The 24,064-nt window shown below is 39.8% G+C and overlaps 1 protein-coding gene across 2 annotated transcripts in view; it reads left to right on the forward strand.

The window, feature by feature from the left end:
- PLPPR1 (phospholipid phosphatase related 1) overlaps positions 1-24,064 on the forward strand; it is a 237,618-nt gene that overhangs the window by 202,224 nt on the left and 11,330 nt on the right. For both annotated transcript variants that reach the window (XM_090275931.1, XM_090275932.1), the window contains exons 4-5: positions 4,862-4,994; positions 21,255-21,505. In XM_090275931.1, the coding sequence (XP_090132057.1) occupies positions 4,862-4,994; positions 21,255-21,505 (384 nt within the window). The remainder of the gene's footprint in view (positions 1-4,861; positions 4,995-21,254; positions 21,506-24,064) is intronic.

Raw genomic sequence — 24,064 nt, forward strand, 5'->3', positions numbered from 1 at the left:
ATTGTTATTGGCCTCATGTTCAAAATCATGAAAAAAGGGAAAACGTGAGGCTCAAAGTCACTCATCAAGAAGGAAGAAAGCTGGGATTTCAGCTTCACAGCCGCATTCAAGAAGCAGCACTGACTTTGATATTGCCAGTGACCAGAGCGACAACTGGCGTATGTGAACCTAAAACATATATTCTAGGAATTCTAGATGCCCTTTTTAAAGACAACTATATACAACATGTAGTAAATCCCCCTTACAATATGAAATTATAATACATCTAACAGTACCAATTTTTTTCTGCAGAATGTTTGTCTTTTGAAGTCTAAAAACTGTTCCCTACGTATTTTGTATTTATGTCATTTATTTATTATTTATCAGATCTTCTATAAAACATTGTGAAGAAGTGAAGTCTGAAAAATAGCACACCGAAGTGATACACTACGTTCCAGGGTTATTTGTTTGTTTATTTGCCATTTGGGTTTCCATATTTTAAAGACAACTTTATTAAGATAGAATAATTATCCTCATTACTTAAAGCGTATTTACTATTATCTAAATGTCTTTTGTCACTTTTGTAGCCAGCATAGTTGGGGGATGAGAAATGCACTAATGGAATTCATTTGCAGTTCAATCATTGCCAGATCTAGAGTTTGGCCTTGATGATTTCTCGCCCGAGGGTATTCTCATTTGCTGTGAGTGATGCGGTGTTTGTTAGCTAACGCTCAGAAAGGCCATAATAGGGAGGGCAGCCAGAGCCAAACGCATGGCAAGTTCCACATGCCCCAGCTGCTCTCTGAACAGAGTGGTAGATAGAGGCAGAGTGTGTGTGGCAAAGATACAGACAAGAGAACCCAGGCATTGCCAAAACCAGACTCATAAATCTGGCAGTGTGCAAAATGGCATCTAACGTGGGCTGGAGACCTGACAGGAAAGGAGACCCCTTCCTCTTATTAAGCAGAATCCTCTTTCTCCCTTTCTCTAAGCAGAATCAGACCCTGTATGAGACTATAGGATCCAGTGGATGGAGAAATAGCACCCGGTGTATGGTCAGTAAAATGCAGGAAAATGAACATCCAGTAAGCCCACTCACTGAGATCTGAGAGCTAGACTGTTTCATCAGCAGCCTTTCCTGTCCCTCAGTCTTAACTGAAAACCAGGAGCACCTTCCTACAAGGGTATAAGTGATAAGATGACTTCCTTTCTCCCTCCTTCCCTCCCTCTCTTCCTTCCTTCCTTTTGTAAGCATTCATTATCACTTAATGTACTCCAGGCATTAACTAGATATATAGATTAGTATATATATCCTTGCTCTGGTATTTTTTTTTATGCTTCATACCTCACTTATGATTTGAGTATTGTTGGCCAATAGTAACATTTTTGTCCTGCTAATCCCCTTTGACATGAGAGTCCTGGGATGTTTTACTTATGGACTTATTTGAACCCCATACCCTTTTGCCTGAGTTCTGTTTAGTATGCTATGCCTTGAAGTGATTTTTTTCCCATTGTTGTGTGTGTGCATGCATTTTTAAATAAGAATAGGTTGTGTATAGGTTTTTCTCACACATCTCTTGCTTTTTTGCCTTCTGTGTGAGCAGTAGAAAGTTTCAATGAACATGGAGCTCCTAGAATTTGCACAGCTCTTTCCTGCAGGGTAAGAATGTTCTCAAAGCCATGGCTGCTGTGGCTCAGTGGATTGAGCGTTGATCTGCGAGCCAAGTGTCGCTGGTTTGATTCCCAGTCAGGGCACATGACTAGGTTGCACGTCAGGTCCCCAGTTGAGGGCGTGAGTGAGAGGCAACCAGACAGTGATGTTTCTCTCCCTCTCTTTCTCCTTTCCCCTCTCTCTAAAAATAAAATAATAAACAAACAAACAAAAGAATGTTTTCAACTTCTGAAACGGCTGCAGCAAGCAAAGCTTATTTCTTTTATTTTTTCTCATGTTTTTCACTCTCCATCCCATTCCCCTTATTTACTTTGTAATCATTTCATGACATTACATCAGATATTTATTAGTTTGTTTGTGTTGTTCTCCCAACCCCTGCAGCTACGTCTCCAGTGCTAGAACAATTCCCTCTCCAAAACTGATGATTGCAAAATGAATATATGAGTGAATTTCACTTAAAAGAGATCACGTACTTTGCGTCACTTAGTCCTTGGTTTTTATTTATTCTCAAGCAGTACATCAATAAATGCATACTGTCTGGTCTGTATTGGGAATTTCCTGCAGTGTTCATCTTCAGAGAAATTAAGGTCAGAGGTTTCTATCTCTAAGTAGATCCTCTAAAGATTCAATCTTTTATTCACTCAACAAATATTGATTGAGACTACTATATACTTGTCCTATTCTAGGCACCATACAAAGGAAGGCCAAGTCCTTCCCATGAGGACATCATTGTCAAATGAAGAGGGACATACAAACAGCAATTGTAATTCATTGCATAGATGTCAAGATAGAAATCTGTATGATGTGTTGGGGGAACAATGACAAGACAGGGTCTCCCTTTTCCTGAGGTGTCCTGGCAAAGGTGATGGAAAATACAGTGACATTTTTAGTGCGTCTGAAGGCTAAATAATAAAAATAATTTTTCTTTCTTTTTTATCATGCACCTAATTAAACCTATATTTCAAAAGACCTTCATTAATCTGACATTCTTTATTCATTCAACATCGATTAACTACTATGTACCTTCCACTGGGGTAGGCCCCTGGGATACAGTGGAGAATAAGAGGCACAACATCCCGTAACAAAGAATAACAATAATATGTAATTATTTGCGATAAGAACTAGAAAGGAGAATCACAAGCTAAGAGATTCATGTACAATAAGAATGCCTAAGCTCGTCTGTGGCATAAGAGAAAGCTCCCTCAAGGAAATACCGTTTTATGTATCCAAGCATGCATGGATTGGTCCCCATCTGTTCACTATGATAAAAAGAGTAGTGCAGTTTCATCCTGAACAGTAGGGACAAACAAAGCCCCTTGGCACCTTATTTTGGCAGAGACGGGTCTTACGGGCAAAGAGGAAAGGCTGAGTTCTTGTAGCCATTCAAATACTTTTATATGGCAGAGCTCATTAACTCATTGTCAATTCCAAGTCATGTAAGGCGCAAAATATTTCAGCACCTACCAAGGTGATCCATGCAGGCCCATTATTTGCCTGTCTGACAATGAATTGTCTCTATTCCTACTGACTTCCCATCTCATTCTGACTTGTCTATAACCTGTTCCTGCCTGCTATGCTCTTCTTTCTTGTACTTAAGTATCATTTTTCAGTGTTTGAAGCATATTGCACTTAATTTGTTCCGTTTTCTGTGTTCTCATTATTAGACACAAATTCAATGGATATTTCTGCTGAGTCAGTAGAAGTGTAATGATTAAGAGGAAGAGCTCTGGAGCCAAGCTTTCCTGGGTTCAAAGCTGGGATTTGTGACTTACTAGCTCTGGTAACCTTGGACAAATTGTTTGACCCCTCTATACCTCAGGTGTCATATCTGTACAGTCAGGATGACTGTCTATGTAGAGGCCACATTCTAGAGCTGCTTCAGACACAGTCTGGCTGTGTGTGGCCAAGTCCCTGAGACCTTCAATTTCCTCACTTATAAAAGGAAAGGGAAAACATCTGTAAAGGATTCCAGTTTTTAAATTCTATAGTTCAATTTCCATCACCCATGTGCCATTCATGATATTATCATCTTTATTCATTTAAACAGATAGTCCATAATGATGGGGGCAGGGAATGTAAGACATGGGAATTCTTAAACATTGATTGATAGAGTTTATCTGAAACCACAGGATATGCATAGCAAAGAAGAGCATCTGTAAAATCACATTCTTCTGGGGAAATGTTGAAATAAAGGATTAGGAAACTAGAACTGACATATGATGTGGCGGCAAGTGTGGACTTGGACACACAGTTGTTCTGGGTACCCATCCCAGTGCTGTGTGTGCTAGTTGTGTGCTCTGGGGGGTCAGTTACTTAACCTTGATGAACTTTCCTTCTATATGAGTGAAGTAAGAGTAATAGTACCTATCCTGGTGATCTTGTCAGCATGAAAAATGCTCTGATAAAGCGCCTGATGCCCAGTTTTCAATAAACCATGATAACGATTAACTCCTTATTCTCCACTGATGGTTCTCAGTCTTTGATTTTGGTAGTGTCAGAGTTGGTGACTATTGGCTTCATGTTAGCTCCTTATTTTAAATGGGAATACACTGTGCTGTGTGCTGTCAGCATAATGAAGAAATACAGCATATAGTCCCTGTCATCAGGAAGCTTACAATCTATGCAAAAAAATTATGATTTAAATGGTAATTACACATGTATTTGTTCAAGATAACAAGAGCAAGGTGCCAATCATAAAGAAGGGACAGTCAAACAGTTCAGAAGAGGAGCCAGATAGCACAAGAAAACATGTTTAAATAATGATTTACTATGTAAATGAAGGTAACATTGCCATAAAATGAAGTAATAACACTGTAATGTGTGTATGTCACGCCTTGTCGGGCACATTGGCTTTCTCAGTCATTTCTCAGTATTGCAACTCACATATTGAGTTAAAAAAATTCAATCCCATCATGAGTAAAACTTATCATGAATTCTATTACAATTTTTTATTTTAAGTGATGTTTATATATGACCTTGGAGTTTAATACTATGGTCTGAAATCTATCTGAAATTATTAATTATTGCTTTCTCTAATTCTTTTGACAAGTTCAATGCAAACTGCTCTTTAACTCCTCATCTCTCCAACATGATATCTTTTAAGAGGATTGTGGAGCCTCAGAAGTTTTTCATGTTTTTGTGTGTAAAGCCACTGGTCTTTTTTATCAGAGAGTTCTCCAACTTGATCTTTCTTAAACATTTCTTCTGCAGATTTTTATTGGTGAGGTATCCATGTATTTCATAAAGTCAACTAGAGAATCTCTGGTTGCCCAGGAGAAAACAATTCTAACTGGAGAATGCTGTTACCTGAACCCCTTACTCCGGAGGATTGTACGATTTGTAGGTGAGTACAAGCGCATGCCGAACTGAGCCCCCACTTATGGGTAAAACCTGCTAAACTTACTAAAGATGAACCCCTTTGAGCAAGGGTGCTTTGAGGATTTTTCCAAGTGCAGAAACTGAGCCTGATCATAGTGCCAAGTCAAATTTTTGATCCTCAAAGTGAAGTAGTACTTATCAAATTGTTTTATGAATTTTTTCAACTTTGTTCACTAAGGGATGTCAGTAGACCTGCACCATCCAGGAAGGGATCCTGCAGGTTGCCTGTTCTGATACCTGGAATTCCCACTCGAGTCACTGCTTTGGGCTGAGGCATGGTTTTAGGAAGACCACTATTAAAGTAGAAATTTCTCACCCTGGAGGAGCATCCAATTGCCACTTTCATAATCAATGACACATTGATCCATTTTGGTCTCTCATAAACTAACAGAGACCTGGATCCCAGGAGCATAAGCCAGGGACATGCAAATGAGACCAGTTAGAGTTCAGCAGCCTGAGATGCTGGTAATAGTGAAGGGATGCTAGAGGAGGGAGACAGCCAGCTGGGAACAGATAAACCTTGAAGAATTAGGGGAAACAGCATTGAAAGGGGCTGGGGTGGGGTGGGGCAGACAGGTTGCTGGAAAAAGAAGCACTTGATTTATACTCTCCCTCTTTTGTTTTATGACAATGGGATCTTCCCAGTTGCTTAAACCAAAAACCTGAAAGTCACCCTAAACCATCTGGGAACTTGTCTGAAAGGTAAATTCTTAGGCCTCATGCCATAGCTATTGAATCAGAAACTCTGGTGATGGATCCTAATAGTCTTTTTTATGACAAGTGCTCTTCGTGCATGCTAAACTTTGACAGCCACAGGTTTCAGCCATTAAAATGTCTTTCCCTTTAACTGGTCTCTTCACATCTGGTCTTGCAGCTTGGCTCCATTTACCCCAGCCCTGCAAAAACACCATTCATTGACCATTTTGCAGATTTTCCTAAAGAAAAATATGTGATCAAATCACGTCCCTGCTTTAAATCTTTCAGTGCATTCCTAGTGTTTTTAACAGTTGATCCCTTGCCTGGGTATTGTTCATGTGCTGCTCCTTCTGCCCAGAATGAGCCATTGCCACCCTCCCACTATGAAAACTGACAAATCCTGTTCATCCTTCAGAATGCTGCTTGAACATTACCTCTTTACCAATCCAGAAAGCTAGCTACCTCATCTTCCAGGCCCCTCCTGAGCCTTATATGTATGTCTCTTATAAGCACTTACCATATTGCTATAAATCCATTATATGTAAGTCTATTGTTCCTATTAATTTGTGATCCCTTGGAAAGCAGGAATTGTATCTTTTTCACTTTGTATCAACAACATATTGCAAAATGCCTGGCACTTAGTAGGTTTTTAATAGATCTTTTTCCCAAGTAAAGAGATACTCTGTTTAATCACAGCTTTTCCTAAAATTGCTTCCAGAAATGCTGATTCTTAAATACACATTTGCCTCCTGTTTGATTAACTTCATTACCACTCTTTAACTTAGTTCTAGGAAATTAAAGGCCCTTTCTAAGAGAAAGCCAGATATGTTTATTCTGACTTCTCATATAGGAGAATTGGAGATGGGGGGAGGTGTCTATTTCCCTTGAAAAGAGTAACTTATTTTGTCTAAGTATCTGCAAATTAACTTTTTCCATAAGAGAAAATAAAAAGTACTACTTAAAATAAAGGTCTTTTAAATGGAGATTTTCCTTTGAAAAAAAATAAAGTAAGGTAGTCATCAAAATCTATTAGAAAGGTCATTGTAAAGAGCTTAACGGTCTTTTTTCTCTAGCCCAATAGCTACCAAAATATATACTATGCAACTGGTATTAGAAAATGACAAAATTGTTTCAACTAACTATTCTAATTAAGCTGAAATGGCATGACTTTTCTTTTTCAGTTTAAGTATTCTAGAATCCATTACAACTAGGATTTTCCAACAAGTACAATCAGTTTCACGTTGCCAAAATGGCCAATGAATTAGCAAAATACTTTAAACGAAATAATGCTTTATGCTCTCAAGGATGAGAAAAAACTAGGGATTCTCCCAAAACACCAATTCAAAGGAACACTATTCATAGAAGCACTATTTACATTAGCTAAGTGCTGGAAACAGCCTAAGTGCCCATCAGTAAATGAGTGAATCAAAAAACTGTGGTACATTTACACAATGGAATACTACACAGCAGAAAGAAAGAAGGAACTCCTACCTTGTGTGACAGCATGGATAGAACTGGAGAATATTATGTCAAGTGAAATAAGCCATTCAGCGAAAGACAAATACTATATGATCTCACTTATAAAAGGAATCTAATGAACAAAATAAGCTAGCAAGCAAAATAGAGTAGAACCAGAGACATGGAAATAAGGAACAGACTGACAGCTGCCAGAGGGGAAGGGATAATGGTGGAAAGAAGGGGAGAGGATTAGTCAAAGAACATGTATGAATCACCCATGTACAAGGATAATGGTGTGGAGATTGACTGTGGGAGCAGCGGTTGGCCTGGGTGGAGGATGGCAAAGGGGGAAAAATTGAGATAACTGTAATAGAATAACTATTAAAAAAAAAACTAAGGATTCTAATAAATTTCTGGTGAGGTTAAGTTGATATACCTTTTCTGCATGGCAATTTAACAGTGTATTTCAATGGCCTTAAAAGTAACTTATTTTAAGCCCAGAATTCCACTTCAAATAATCTGTCCTACAGAAATTATCAGAGATGTAGATTAATTTTTATGGACTAAAATTACTTTATCATAATAGAAATTAAAAATATCTAATAATACAATTTTAAAGATAATGCTACCACTATAAATTGCAACTTCATAAAATGGTATTTGTAATAATTGTTAATGAAAGGGGAAATATTCAAGAAACAGCGGTATGTGAAAAAGTCAAGACACTATGAATCTATAATTATTTCAAAATAAAAAGGACACTACATTATATAAGTATGCATATGTGGTGTGTGTGTATATGTATTTGTGTATGTGTATCTCAGAAAAAATTAAATATGCTAAAAGCTCGCTATTCTCACTTTTAGTTGTAGGACAATGGGTAAATAATTTTTACTTTTTTCTCTGTTCTGTAACTTTTTTAAAAAGATTTTATTTATTTATTTTTAGAGAGGGGGAAGGGAGGGAGGAAGAGAGGGAGAGAAACATCAATGTGTGGTTCCCTCTCGCATGCCCAACTGGGGACCTAGCCCGCAGCCCAGGGATGTGCCCTGACTGGGAATCGAACCAGTGACCCTTTGATTCACAGGCCGGCCCTCAATCTACTGAGCCACACCAGCCAGGGCTGTTCTGTAATTTCTAATTTTTTATCATGAATATATATAATTTTAAAATAAGAAATAGAGCTAAATGTTATTTTTAAAAAATTAACAAGGAGAGGTGGCAAAATAAAGGCTATTCAGAAGGATGGCCAAGTTCTTTGACATAATCTTTTCTTTTTTTATTATTCTCATTTATTCTTTGAGAAGTTTTCCCAGTTTTTCCTCCTTTGCCCTCCTCCACCCCGCCCCCCATGCCCCCTCCCCTGCCCGCTCCCGCAGTCAATCCCCACAATGTTTGTCCATGTCCGTGGATCATTCACGCATCTTCTTTGGCTAATCCCTTCCCTTTCTTCCCACCATGACCCAGTCCTCCCCCTCATCTGGCAGCTGTCAGTCTGTTCCTTGTTTCCATGCCTCTAGTTCTATTTTGCTTGTTAGTTTATTTTGTTCATTAGATTCCTCTTATAAGTGAGATCATATGGTATTTGTCTTTCACCCACTGGCTTATTTCACTAAGCATAATAATCTCCAGTTCCATCCACACTGTTGCGAAAGGTAGGAATTCCTTTTTTCTTTCTTCTGCATAGTATTCCATTGTGTAAATGTAATCTTTAATGTACAAAGCAGAGCTGAAAGTGGCAACTTAGCTCCTTAATCCCCTGTCGTCTTTAGTTTGTGTGGCATAGACTTCCACAGATGCCCCGTGCTCCGTTCCACAGATCCAAATTAAATTTTAAATGAGAAAATGGCAAGAATAATAATCAAGGGAAAAATACCCACATTAAACCATCTCCTCCTATAGATAATGCTGTTGTGTTGACCTTGATAGGGAGGATTGAATTCCTCTGATTCACAGATCCAACAATATTTTTTCCCTAAGGTTATCATTATAGGAAGGATGTCCCACATCCCAAGCTTTAGGTGTAAACTCTCATTGTTAAACTCCTCTACCCACTTCTAAACCATTGTATAGTTTCTTACGTTGTGTATGCATGTTGTGGGAAGGGAAGAAAGGAATCGGCTGGACTAACAAATTTGACATTGTATAAAGACAAATGTAGTCAAATTAGCAACACATATTTGGATTTCTCCTTTTCCTCATTTCTTTCCTCTCCTTCCTTTCCCTTCTTATTCTATTTCCTTTGACATTGCATAAAATTGAACAATAGAGATTTAAGTTCTCAAGAGAGATAAATACCTGTATTCCTTTCTCAGCAGCAAAGCAAAATAAGGAAGTCACATTTTCCCAAAAATTCATGAAGATAAGTTCAATTAAATTCTTTTCATTCACAAATATATTTGAGTAAACATATTCTTGTAAATGTCAATTATCAAATAGTAGCTTTAATATTGCAAAGTAATAAAAAAAAAGGCATTAGAATTCAATGAGGGTTTTGGGTTTTCTGCCATATAGAAGGAAAAGTAAATTAACTTTCTCTTCCTGAATAACTACCTTTTTTGAGTTAAAGAAAAAAATGGATCCAAATATGACAAGATTAAACTGTCTATTAACACCTAAAATAACCTGTCATCCAGAAGCTATTTATTATGAGCTTTTCATTTGGAATCGTATAGTTGCTTCATTGTTACTTCTAATAAAAATTTAATTAAATTCCAAGCAAGTCTTATGCCATTTAGGTCAGGTCTAAGGAGTCTATAGCACTGGACCAAATAGAACATGCTGTGGTAAACAGTTAATTCATGTAACGCTAATTAGTTGCCATAAATTAAGTATGACCTAAATGAAGCATGAATATTTTAAGTGCAGTTTAAAAAGTCAATGTGTTTTATGGTTGTAACAATTGATACCCTGAGACAAGCCTAATGTTAGCTTTTTCAAGAACTAAAAAATCCTTCTCGATTTTGAAAGTCATTTAAATGTACTTTATCTAAATATTTGATTCAATCAGTCCATTTCTACTTGCATTTACTTTTTATACTTAAATATAAACTGGGGGAATGATCATATTCGTTCAACCTTCAACAAATAAGTTATTGGGTATGTACTTACACACTAGGCACTGATTAAGGTGTTAAGAACATATTAATGAACCAAACAGAGATTTTCCCTCATGGAGTTTATATTCTCATGGGAGAAACCAGGCATTAAACAAATAAGTAAATTATACTGTTTGTTGGGAAAGTGCTATGGGATAAAATAATAGTGTAGAAAAGGGAACTAGGGAATTTGTGAAGGCAGATATGCAATTTTATTTATTTATTTTTTAAAGATTTTATTTATTTATTTTTAGAGAGAGGGTAAGGGAGGTAGAAAGAAAGGAAGAGAAACATCAATGTCTGATTTCCTCTTATGCACCCCCTATCAGGGATCTGGCTTGCAATCCAGGCATGTGCCTCCACTGGGAATCGAACCAGTGCCACTTTGGTTTGCAGGCTGGCCCTCAATCCCCTGAGCCACACCAGCCAGGACAGATATGGAATTTTAAATGAAAAGGAGAACCTATTCTACAATGAGAATTGTCTAAAGTTGAAGGTGGCATCATAGCAGGAGTTGGACCATCCAGCCAACCAGGCACCCGGTGAACTAGGTCTGCTGCATGTGCTGACTAGGGAAGTTGAGCCTGGTGCGTAGTCTAAAAATAACTTGCAGTATGCATGCACCCAACTTCAGTTCTGAGACAAGAGGCTACACCTTACAAGAAAAATGTCAAGAGCAAGGTAGAGCATGGTCCTATAAGCAAGTAGAGATATTTCTAGAACTGAGCAACAGGGACCAGAGTTGAAGCTGAAGTGTATAGATCAGGGGGAGAATCCAAGATTGATCTTGGGGGGAAAATGGAACCAAGCCACCAGACCTGAAGACTAAGATGTTGGTACTTCCTGCTACGTGTTAGGATTGGCCCTATGGGTGGAGATCAAGGATGCAGGGCAAGGAGGGAGGCTGAACCTGGGGTTGACCTAAAAGGCATAGCCAGGCATCTGCCTCTGCTCAGGGCTTAGGCAGTTGCGATGAGGCTACTTTGGGTTCTGGTTCTGGTTCTGGTTCTGGTTCAGTGAAAGAACATTACAAACCCAAATAAGACTCCTGGCCCAGAACTACTGTATACAGGTTACTCTAAATATCAAGAGGAAAGTTATGTAGTCCAATGAGACTCTAGTGATCCTTTTCCAAAGGCCCTCCCAAACGCCAGTGTTTAAAGACTGGACTCAAAAGGACTGAGCAGATTGCTGCTTTCTCTAGCACTTAGCAGATTAGCCAATGCCAATTCATGGCACTTCAGTGAACTTACTGTACTTACTATAAAGCAGAGTTTCTCAACCTCAGCACTATTGACATCTTGGGCCAGGTAACTCTTTGCATAGAGCTGGGGGGACTGTCCTGGGCTTTGTAAGATGTTTGGTAGCAGATGCCACTAGCACTCTCCTTGCCCACCAAAGACATTGAAAAATGTCTCCAAACATTGCAAGGTGTCCCCTGGGAGCAGGACTACCCTCAGCTGAGATCCACCCTTTAAAGGTTTAAGAAAACAAGTATATTTTAAAGACTTTTTTTTTAAATAATATTTTTGGCAAGATATTACACATGTAACAAAATTAGGCACAGCAAGGTGCAGTAATACTATCTGAACATTGGAAAATGACTCCCAACAATTGATAAAGGGTGATTTCAAAGTTTTCTGTAATGAAAAATGAAGTAGTGTGTGCTTTGGAAACCATTTAAATTATTACATTAGAACATACTAAAGTGATCAGGAATGCATCAAGCAGAGGGCAGACAGCACTGGGTAAGCATTTGTTAGTCACCAATGGGGCTGGCAGCTGCCCATCAGGGCTCAATGCTGGTCTGGTGGTGGAAAAGGGGTGGATTCATATCACCAGCCTTAGCAACTTGCTTCTATTCTTTATAAACTAGAATCCAAAAGGGCAGAATTTGAGGACTGTTATTTGGAAGCCCTCCAGGCTTTGACATGCCTTTTTCTTTTTTCGATTCCTTGGTAGGTAAGGAATCTTCATATTTAATTTGTGTCTTCCTAGACTTATCTATATCCACATCCCCCATGCATTTGATTGTAAAGTTATTATTGCTTCCAGCAAAGTTGTAGGATTTTTTTTCTCTATCCATCAGCACTTAGATCCACACCGCCTGGAGCAGCGATTTTCATTCAACCTTTTTCATTTCATAGCACAAATAAACTACTAAAATTCTGCAGTAGACCAAAAAGTATATGTTGTGCTGATCTGACAAAAAGATAGATATAATTTTGATTCACTCACACCAGACAGCTGTTGTTGTGTTGGCTGTTGTCATTTATTTATTTGACAATCTAAGGGAAAAGAGGTCAGTGGCCCTGATTAAATAGTCAGGCATTGCATGTATTAAAACTTCTTGTGGCACAGCGGTTGAAAATCGCTGATCTAGAGGAACTGAGAAGCAGGTGTTCAAAGGCTAGCAGGAGTGAGAACGGAGTCAGACATCTGAGAGATAAAGCACTTCGTTGCTGTCCTTAGAAGTGGAGAGTAAAGAAGTGCGACTGTTGGGATAAAACCATGTCATAAAGAAATCGTGTGATTTTAGGCTTCAGGAAAGTAGAAGTATATTTGTTATTTCATTTGTAAATATATTTGGGGACGGGGGAAAGTGGTTGGTGGATTACCCACATCTTTATTAAGTAGCTATCCTTCATCTTTACTTATTATGATGAGTAGTTATAATATGACAAATACAGGGTTTTTTTAAAAAGCACCAGCTCATTGTATTCTAAAAGGTGCTTTAAAGAGTTGAATATGTTTTTTAAAGTTGTGAGAATGATAGGGTTCTTGTCTCTTACTCTGTCTCAAAGCTAATTTGATAATCAACTTAATTAAAATACTGAGAACATCTACTTCCCTCGGTTATAAAAATAATAACTAATATCTATGTAGAGCTAACAATTTATAAAATGTTTTTATAATTATTTCTTATGATTGGCATAATAACCCTGTGATACAAAGTAACTGGGGTTCAGATTCATTAATTTAAATAAAATCTATACATAGGATGAAAATCATTGCATCAAGACAAGTAGACTGCTGTCAGCCTTTGATGTTTTTGTGAAGTCTAGAGGAGAAAGAGGTCAAAGAATCTTGTTCTGTGAACTCCTGAAATTAACAATCCAAAGGACTGATACATTTAATTCTGTCAGAAACTTCTTTTGGAGCATAAATTTTGACATTTGTAAATCAATTTGCATCAATAGTGTTTGTATTATACTATTTGAAAAAGTTGATTCATTGCCAAAGTGATGAGAAAAGTGCCTCATTCAATGATGACATGTCATAGGTATTCTATCGTATTCTTGTTGGAAACTTACTGGCTAAAAATGTGAGGAATTCTTCTTCTGCTGTGACATGGCAATACATTTCATCAGGTGCATGCTCTAAGTCCTTGGCTCTTCTCAGTGCCTGTGTGTGTGTGCGTTACCAAGCACACAGAGCTAAAGCACTTTTTTCATGGCCTGATGCCTACCCGTATTTTTTTTACGTACATAGAAGTATAAACTTAGAGGGTAGTGATTACGAGCATGGATGTAGAGCCATACTATTCAGTTTCTAATCCCAGCTCTCCTACTTAATAGCCATGTGAACTTGGTCAAGTTATTTGGCCTCTCTATACCTCAGTTTCTTCATCTGTGCAATGTGGAGGCAATAATAGTGCCTACATTATAGAACTGTGGTGAAGGTTAAGAAAAGTAATATTCCAAAGCATTTAGGAGAATATCTAGTACACACTAAGCACAATGTATTAGCTTCCATTGTTTTTTATCTTTATTATTACTATTATTTTCTTGTATCCATGGCAGTCTTAATCAAACATCTCACCAGCTCAGGATGTCCTTGCAAGAAAATGAGATGAACATGGTAACTGCAGATAAATAATCTTCATTAGGAAACTTCCAGTTTGAACTTGGCATGTTAAGGAGAAGCCGTTTCACTAATCTTTCTTTTCTGAGAGAAACAGTTGTTTCCTGAAGGAATGGTTGTCATAGCGAACACATTTACAACAGCTGAATGATTTTCTCTCCAGAAATTTCTCCATTGGGGGTTTCAGTGTGGCAAAAGCAAAAGCAAAAGCAAAAATGAACTCTACAGGGTTCTTTTGTTTGTTTGTTTTATTTATTTATTTTTTTGTATTTTGTATTTCATTTAAGAGGATGATTTGATGGAAGATGTGATCTAGAATTAAGAGCTGGTGATTGAATCAGAATGTTCTTTGAGGACACCGGACATAAGAATTTCTTATATGATCTCCTTCCGCTGTCAAAAATGACATTGGTGAACCCATACCACTTGCTTGTACTTATATATGATATTTGTCATTTTTTTTTACTAAAACAAATGCCAGGAATTGATTTGAGGGGATGTTACTTTGTTTCTTGAACATCATAGTAGAGAGGCTACCACAAAAGATTTACAAAGCTAGTTGAATTTTGAAAACAAGAAAAAAGGGGTTCAAGCATTCTCAACAGCATTCTCTCCTTCATCGCATTGTCTTGCTATAGACAAAAGAGTACTCCTCTTTTTGAAATGTTTGATGAGAGGTTGAGAACATGTGTTGAGGGAAAAGTAGAATTCCCACCCATTTTCACAGACCACTGTTACCAATATAACCCAGATAACTTGTTTTCATGTCATTTTCACTATCCTTTTCTTGTTTAAAGCTCTGTGTGTTACTTTCTCCATGTGAAAATATGTAGCAGCCATGTTTCCATGTGCCCATGGGATAATATTCAAATGTACTATTACTGCAACTTCTGAGAATCAGAAATGGGGACATTTCTCTCAGAGATGTGCATGTCTAAGTAAAACTGTACCCAAGTTCGTCTTGACTTCCAGATTTCTTGTGCTTCACAAATGTGCCCCATAAGGAGTCTTTCCTGTGTATAGCATGGATCTTAATATCCCAACTCAAGGTTCTGCTTTTATTCTGCTGCACTGGAAATGTAGAATGCTTTTATTTCAAACTTTGACTTATAAGTTTCCTGACTCATAACACACATAAAGTCCCAGTTTTCAATTATTCTCTTTTTTTTTTTTCAGATTTAATGTGTTTTATTGATTAAATTATTACATTTGTGCCAATTTCCCTTCCCTCTGCTCCCCTCCACCCGGTGGCCCCCCTCCCTCCAGTTGTCCCCCCCTTTTAGATTATGTCCATTAGTTGTGCATACAGTTCCTCCCAACCTCTCTCCGTCTATTCCATTCCCTCCTACCTTGATCCCCAATTCCTATATCATCTCCCTCCCTTTCCCCATTCCCCCTCCCTGTTGACCTCCCCCCAATATGCTTCCCGTACCCACAATTCCTCTTCCACTCTCATTGCCTGTTTAGTTTGCCTTTGTTTCATCTCCTTAGCTTCTGTTTTTTAAACCAGTCCCTTTAACATCTCATATAACAGTGGTTTGGATCTAATGAACTCTTTCAGTTTTATTTTGTCCTGGAAACACTTTCTCTGTCCTTCTATTCTGAATGACAATTTCGCTGGATAGAGTATTCGTGGTTGTAGGTTTTGGATTTTCATTACTTTGAATATTTCTTGCCAGTCTCTTCTTGCCTGTAGGGTTTCCCTTGAGAAGTCAGCTGATAGTCTAATTGGGACCCCTTTGTACATAATTCTTTTCTTTTCTCTTGCTGCTTTTAAGATTCTCTCTTTATCTTTAATTTTTGACATTTTGATTATAATGTGTCTTGGAGTGGTTCTCCCTGGGTCCAGTCTCTTGGGAACTCTCCTTGCTTCCTGGACCTGCAGGTCTATTCCCTTCCCCAAGTCTGGGAAGTTCTCCTTTATTATATTTTCACTCAATTTTTCAAGTTCTAGTTCATCTTCCTCATTCTCTGGCAAACCAATGATTCTTATGTTGGGCCTTTTATAGCTGTCCCAGAGGTTTCTGATCCTTTCATTGTTGCTTCCCATTTCCTCTCGCTGCATTGGTTGACTGCTTGTTCCTTCTCCATATTCCTGTTTGTTGAAATGAACTCTGGATTCCTCACCATCTGTCTCGTACGTGGTTTTGTTCCTTTCGTTATGAAAGTTTTTCGCTTCTTTCATATCTTTTTCCTGCTCTTTTGTGAATTCTGTAAGCCACCTGATAACAATGGCCCAGAACTGAGCCTCTGACAGGTTTCTTATCTGTTCATCTGTCAGGTTCTCTATCTGCTGCCTGGTGAGTTGTGTTACCGGTATTTCTATAGTTGCCTGCCTCATTTTGACAGATGCGTTTTGTTTTCTTGGGCTGGCTGTCGGGGGCAGTGCCTGTGTACGCGTCACAAATTAGCTACCGGCGCCTGCCTGTCCGCAACCTATTTCGCAGCCCTGTGGTGCTTTCTTTGGGGGCGGGGGTCCAAGATGGATTCACACAGTTATTCAGCTAGGAGACCGGGACCCGTCCTCCCGCCCCCCTGGGCCTCACTGTTCAAGGCGATGCGGCGGCTGCTCTCCCCAGCTCTGGAGTCGCGCACCGCCAGGGGCTTGGCCGCCGGGATTCCTCGCCGGGTTGCGCACCGCCAGGGGCTTGCGCAGCCGGGATTCCTCGCCGCCCGCCGCTCCGGGTGCGACCGCAAACAGCACTGCCCTCTTTAACTCTTACCTGCCCAAATGGCACCGCTGGTTTATAACTTCATATGTTGGACTTCCGTGTAGTTTTATTTTCTGGAATTTCTAGTTATCCTTTGTTTTGAAGTAGTTGTATTCCTCTATAGTTGTAGAGGGAGACCTAGCGTGTCCGTCTAAGCCTCCATCTTGGCCGGAAGTCCTCAATTATTCTCTTTTTTCCTAGGTGCACGGTGTTAGATTTTGTGAAGTTTATTTAAAAAAGACATACTCCCTACAACTTCCATGCTAAATGGTTTGATGTCAACCATATGTTCAATAGAATCAGGGATGTGAGACACCAATAAGCTTTAAAAAATGTAAACAAGTTTTTTTTTGCTCATTTATCCTCTTTTCCTGTTAATCTTTCCTGAAGTTTCTTCAGCAATTTACCCTCTGATTCCACAAATATATATTAAATGTTTACTGTGTGCCAGGTTTGATAATCGGTGCTTAGAATACACTCGGCTCTTATAGAACTTGTATATACTACTATTCTAAAATGAGAGATGGACAGTATTGAATGATCATACAAATATAAAATTCCCAGTGGGATAAGGGGTACAAAAAATGTATAATAGTACCATGCTAGTCTAAAATAGGAGTATATCTTCTAAGACCACATGTAATATGAGGTTATTTCTCCCTATTCACTATTTTTTACTTGAGGTATAATTCACCTATAACACTGTACTGGTTCCAGTCATACAACATAATGATTCAGTAGTTGTATATATTTATTTCATAATGATCACCACAGTAAGCCTAGGTAACATCTGTCACCATGCATAGTTACAGAACTTTATTTTCTTGCGATGAAAATTTAAGATCTGTTCTCAGAGAGTTTCAAATATGCACTTCGGTCTTATCAAATATAGTCACCATGCTACCTATTACAGCCCATGAACGATTTCTTTTATAGCTGGAACTTTGTACCTTTTGACTCCCTTCACTCATTTTGCCTACCCGCCACCTCCCTGCCTCTGGCAACTCTCCCTATTCACTCTTCAGTGGGGCAAATCTATACACATTCAGTGTTCATCAACGGAGAGAAGTGTGACTTGCTCTTGCCCCACCCTTCAGAGCTTAAACTTGGGACCGATCAGTGTGCAGAGCACCAAATCCAACCCCCAGACTCTACAATCATCTCCCTGTCTCCCCAACCTGCAAAGTGCGCACAAAGCTGCTGCGCCCAGCATGCACTGCTCTCCAGGTCATGCGGGGCTGTTCCTCTCAGAGGCAAGATGCCAGTCAATGCCTGTGCCCCAGCTCTTCCTGCCTCGTTGTGCTACAGGAGTGTGTCTCTAAATACACTTGGAAGAAGGAGGGAGGAGCAGACAGTTTCAGGGAAACTCAAAGAGCAGACCTCATCCAGTGGAGTGACAGCAGCCTTAGTCTCTCAGCAGTCTACAGCCCAGATCTCTGAATCAGGGGTCAGACAGTACAACAGAAAGGAATTCTCTCCTAGGTTTTCTCCCATCATTATGGGGGACACTTGAGTGTTCCTTGAGTAAAACTCTGTCCTCCAGACCATGGCTCTTGGTCATCCCAGCCAAGCCTTTTCGGAATTCCAAACAAACAAAGCAACAATTGAGTGTCTGGAGGACATAGCTCTGGAAAATCAAAAGCACTCTACTTTGAGACTTTTGTGTCTGCTGTAAATCCATTCAGAAACACAACCAGCTCCCCTGAAGCAAGGAACAGCTTTGGAGCCAAGCCATAACTTAAGTAGAACCCACAAAGAGGAAGGCTTGTTACGGGAATGAAAAAAAATACGTTAAAAATTTGCAAAATAGGTATCTCACTTCAAGGATTTTAGACACCTAGACATTTTTATAACATCCCCTTCAAATCATACCTTGCAATCTAGGAGACCATGAAAGGTGTTTGTTCCACCTGACCCTGAGGACCGAAGTAGCTATTTTTAGCTTCCAAGGCTTATATAAAATACACACAGGAGCTCAGGGTTAAGTCACAGGCACGGCTGGAGCTTCTTACAAAAGCCCTGTGTGATCTGACGTTATTTGTGAATCAGCAGCACTGCGGGTTCCCCGGCCCTTTGTTGGCACGGCCTCTGCCAGGCCGGCTGGGTTCCCTGGGCTGCTGCGGCGCCCTTCTGAAGCCACGTCAAATGCGCCAGAAAGAACTGTTTGGAAAGGAGATGCTTGTTAAGCCATCACAAGTAGACAACCCAGGGGAGGAAGAGAAGAGGGGAAAGCAACTTTTCAGCAATGTTATCACACGACAGCCAAGAGAATTGCCTGTCACAAAATCACGGTGGCCACAGAGCTGACACTTCAGACACCGAGCCAAGGAGCCTAGAAATCCTCTGTCTCAGAAAGACCAAACCCGCCCTAATTGGAAGCACTTCTGACAAATAAAATGCCAGAGAAAAATGCTGTCACTTTTCCCTTTTCAAATCATAAATTACCCTCGTTTCCTGGAAAACAATGTCTAGACAGACTTATCGCCCCCTCGAGAAAGCCAGAGACCTGCTCTTTGAGAATCTTGCTTGAAGATGTAAAAATAATGTCTAACCATTCAGACTTCCAGAATGTGGGGGTGAAAACTGTCACAAATGATCAATGAATGCCTACTCTCGGAGGTCAGACCCTGCGAGAGTGAGCTGGCTGCAGTTATGGAAAGAGCCAGTTCTCATCGTGATAAAGCACATCCTGGCAAAACCACAGAAAAGAAAATTATAGCAATCAATACAGATCAAAATGAAAATGGGATGAAGTTTTCAGCCAAACTGGTCTCCACCTCTGCTATAATGGATTAACTTTTGAGTGCTGATATCAGCACAATTTGCAGATTCAGGACATTGAATATGGGAGTCAAAATTGGGTAGAAATTTAATTGAAACTATAGCAGGCCCTTGACATTTACAAGGGTAACGCTGCCTCTCATACTTGCCAACTTCTCCCATAATTGAGCTGCATTTGAAAAGTCAGCTTTATCCCTTCAGAAGACTTGTACATACCTTGGCTTCCGCATAACCTCTCTTGATATATTTGATATATTTAACAGCTAATCTCTAGATATACGGTCTAGGCTTTGCACAGTGAAGCTTCTTGTAAGGAAATCTGCCTATCCAAGTTCCAGCATAGTGAGGTGAATCCTGTGGAATTTGCCAGAGAACAGGTAGAATCCAGGAAATAAAGCCTACCCATAGGATGCTCAGCCAAACAGCGATCAGCGTGGTAGGAAGAATAATGCCCTCCTCTCCCAAAATGTCTGTATCTAATCCCTGGGAACTGGGGATATGGTGCCTTATATGATAAGAGGGAATTTACAGGTGTGGTTAAATTAAGGATCTTGAGGTGAAGATAGTGTCCTGACTTATTCCAGGTGGACCCAGTAAAATCAAAGGGTCTTCATAAGAGGGAAGCAAGACTCAGAGAAGGAGATATGACAATGGAAGCCAAGGTCATAATGATATGGTTGCTGAAAGGGGGTCACAAGGAAGGAATGAGGCATCTTCTAGAAGCTGGAAAAGGCTAGGAATGAATTCTACCCTGGAGTTTCCAGAAGGAGTACAGCCCTGCCTACATTTTGATATTAGTCCAGTAGCACCTATTTTATATTTCTGACCTTCAGAACTATGAGAGGATAAATTTGTGTTGTCCTAAGTCACTCGTTTATAGTAATTTGTTACAGCAACAATGGCAAACTCATACAGTCAAACAACATTCATTTTAACATTCTTTATTTCTTCTCATTTTCTCTTTCCAACGTCAAATGAAACATCCAATTCAATCAAAATTTCTAGAATGATCTTTTTTTCTCTCTTTTAAGGACAACTCCCTAACCTCGTTCCCTCTCACCTGCCACGGTGTGATAGATAACTCCTGCCAGGATAATTTGCGTTTCCAAACAGCACCAGGAAGAAGCTGTTTTCTATAGAAGGAGAACTGATGTTAGTAACCACTCAGAGCTGGGCAGCATTCATGGGTCTTTTGCACCTATCTTGGCTCATCCTTCCAACTGCTTTCAGAGGAATCAGTCCCCACAATCATTTTGTAACTGAGGGCACCAATGTTCGGAGACAACAGATAACATTCTGTCAGTGAGTCACCAAAGGTGGTACTGGAGCCCAGTTCTCTGTGACTCCAAAATTTAAAAGTTCTTTTCATTCAAACATGCTGTTCTTACTTATACAAAACAATACAGTGCTAACAGCACAATGTCTGCATCAATGTACAAGAAGGAGAATTTTGAGAAGTGGGTGCCACTTCCTAAAAAGATGAAGGTGAGGGGACAATTTGACTCTGGGAAGGACCCTTTGATAGGTCATCCTGGACTTGGCTGCTGTTTCCTCTCAGGAACAAAACCGATCAGCAGGGTGTGTCACCATTTCTAATTATTTTAAATCTCCTTCTAGGGGTATTTGCATTTGGGCTTTTTGCTACTGACATTTTTGTAAACGCCGGACAAGTCGTCACTGGGCACCTAACACCGTACTTCTTGACGGTGTGCAAGCCAAACTACACCAGTACAGACTGCCGAGCCCACCACCAGTTCATCAACAATGGAAACATTTGTACTGGGGACCTGGAAGTGATCAGAAAGGCTCGGAGATCCTTTCCCTCCAAACACGCTGCTCTCAGCGTTTACTCCGCCTTATACGCCACGGTGAGTACGTGCGTCTTGCCGTCTCTCCCCAGTTGAGCTCTAGCAGGGTCGTATCTTTCTGCCCTCTTCATGCCCATTCTTTCATCACTGTCACTTGTAGTGATGTTTAAAGTCTTGTTGCAGCATGATTCCCCAATGTAATGCCATGCTGTTGCCCCACCTCCCACATCTCAGTGTAACATCCTGACCTGCCAGAGAATGCTAGTTCTGTAGACAATGTTGGCAATCACTTAGTCAGCTCTTCCCGTTTCACTGATGCAGAAACTGAAACTCAAGAATAGCGAAGAACCCGTAGTGGGAGGTAGTAGCCAGGCTTCTGGTTCCATGTCTGGGATTCTCTCTCTGCCCAGAACAGCACTCTCTGCCAAAGTGTTGGCTGGTTCCAGAACAGTACACATTCCTCACAGCTGCCCACAAATTTGCAGGTGTGGGCCTTGGATGAACGGCTGCCCTGCAATGCACACACCCGGGGTAAAGACGAGGCTTTCCTGGGCTCCCCCTGACACTTCTCCATCACTTTGCCAGCACAGATGGGTGATCCTACAAGACCCCAATACCCAAAACTTCACTTCTCACCATTCCCCAGGTCACAGAGGCTTTGACTGCCCCCACAGAAGTATAATGTTCTCTAAATTTTTTGCTCTTATCACAGAGAAAACATGAAGTGCAACCCGCATCTTAAAATAAAAGAAGAACGATGGTATCTCCCTTATTTTTCTACTCCTTAATTGCATCCATTTGGCAAATGATCTTATGGCACCTTTCTCTGACCTGTGCTTCTGCGGGGGCTGAAAGAAACATTAATACTTTTCCTCCCACCTTCTAAATTCTTCTAGCTGGGCTAATTATCGAGTTAACAGAGGCAGATTAACAAGAGAAAAATCAAAGTTTAATATATGCACATGGAGGATTCACATAGGCATGATAATTCCACGAAAATTCCAAAAACAACGAAGCAACATTGGGTACATAAGACATTTTTGGACAAAGGAGAAAAGTGGGGAACAGGGTATCAGATTTCAGAAGTGAGAATGGGTGAGGCCCTGGCCGCATAGCTCAGTTGGTTGAAGCATCATTCAGATGCACCAAGGTTGTGGGTTCAATCTCAGTCAGGGTACATGCAGGAATCGAATGAATGCATGAATGAATCGAGCAACAGATCTCTCTCCTCTCTCTCTCTCTCTCTCAAATTAATTTTTTTTTAAAAAAGAGAGAGAGAATGGGTGACCTATAGGTAGTCGAAGAAAAGCAGAACACACGTGGCAGGAAAAATCCTTGCTAGCCAACTCAGAAACATGAGGACACAGGGTGTATCTAGTTAACAGACTTCTGCCTGAAGCCCTCTGTTTACCATACTTAATTCAAATAGGCCAAGGAAGCATCCTAAATTCTCCTTCCTGAAGCAGGTTTCTCTGTCTGAATCTCTTGGGCAGGAAAGCAGGTAGGTTCCAAATAGTCTTTCTGAGTCCTGTTTCTTAATAAACAGCTTAAAATCAATATCCCAAAAAAGCAGCTTCAGGGTGGAAGACTTCGGTCCCTTCACTTGCATAGAACAGAGTTAGGGATCAGCTCGGAGGCTGGGTATTATGCAGCTACCATGGAAGCAGAGCTATTGATGGGAAACATCACTTCCTTACTGCAACTTGTTTTATATTGGGTATGATACATATAGTGATTCTCAATGAAAGGTGAAGGAAGGAGAAGACAGAGGAAAGACCCCTGTCAAACTACGCATTCTTCCAAGAGATTCCGAGCACGCCCCCCACCCCCAGGAGAGCATGTTCCCATCCCCCTCCCCTGAGAGTCTGCCTCTGACGGAGAATGTTCCTGCAATTACTCTGAATTACATAGATTCAGGGCAGAAAAGAGGTGGCTAACTCCCAGTCTGGTCTCTTTAGTAGACTCTAAAATAAATTGCTAAATAGCTCTCTTTAAAACAAAGGTTCCTCTGTGTCCCATTTACAAGATCACATCCACAGGACCAATTTGTCAACCGACAATTATCCAAAAGGAGTCTTCCTAGTTATTCCTTTTAGAGCTTCTCTTTAATGAATACATGATAAAAGTTATTTCAGCTGCTCCCACGTTAAGGAAACACGAACATAAATAATACAGAATCCTCAATATACAAATAGCTCATTGAGCTCAGTGAGGCTTCTTCACTTTACTAAAATAAAACAAAATGAAATAAAGTAATCCATGCCAGGCATTATTAAAAAAAAAAAAAAAAAAAAAACAAAGAAAGTCCTGTCAGACATTCAGCATATTTTTTAATTTTCAAAATATTTATTTGCTTTAAATTATCTGGAACCTAAGTTATGTGAAGCAATGTTCTTTTGCACCTTTTTCTATATTTTTATCAGACTCAAGTCATTGCTCTGTGAAATTAATTTTACAACACCATTATAAAATTAAATCTGTCATAAGAAACTATTCTCATCAAGTAAGATATAAATTTATTTGGGGGAGAAAGAAGTAAGTAGTCAGCTCACCCAGAATAGATCACATTTTCAAGGATTCAGATATAAACCAATTCAAATCATGCCTCACAATCATCAG

Source organism: Furipterus horrens, unplaced genomic scaffold (assembly GCF_987537825.1).
Source record: "Furipterus horrens unplaced genomic scaffold, mFurHor1.1.pri manual_scaffold_4, whole genome shotgun sequence".
Classification (NCBI taxonomy): domain Eukaryota; kingdom Metazoa; phylum Chordata; class Mammalia; order Chiroptera; family Furipteridae; genus Furipterus; species Furipterus horrens.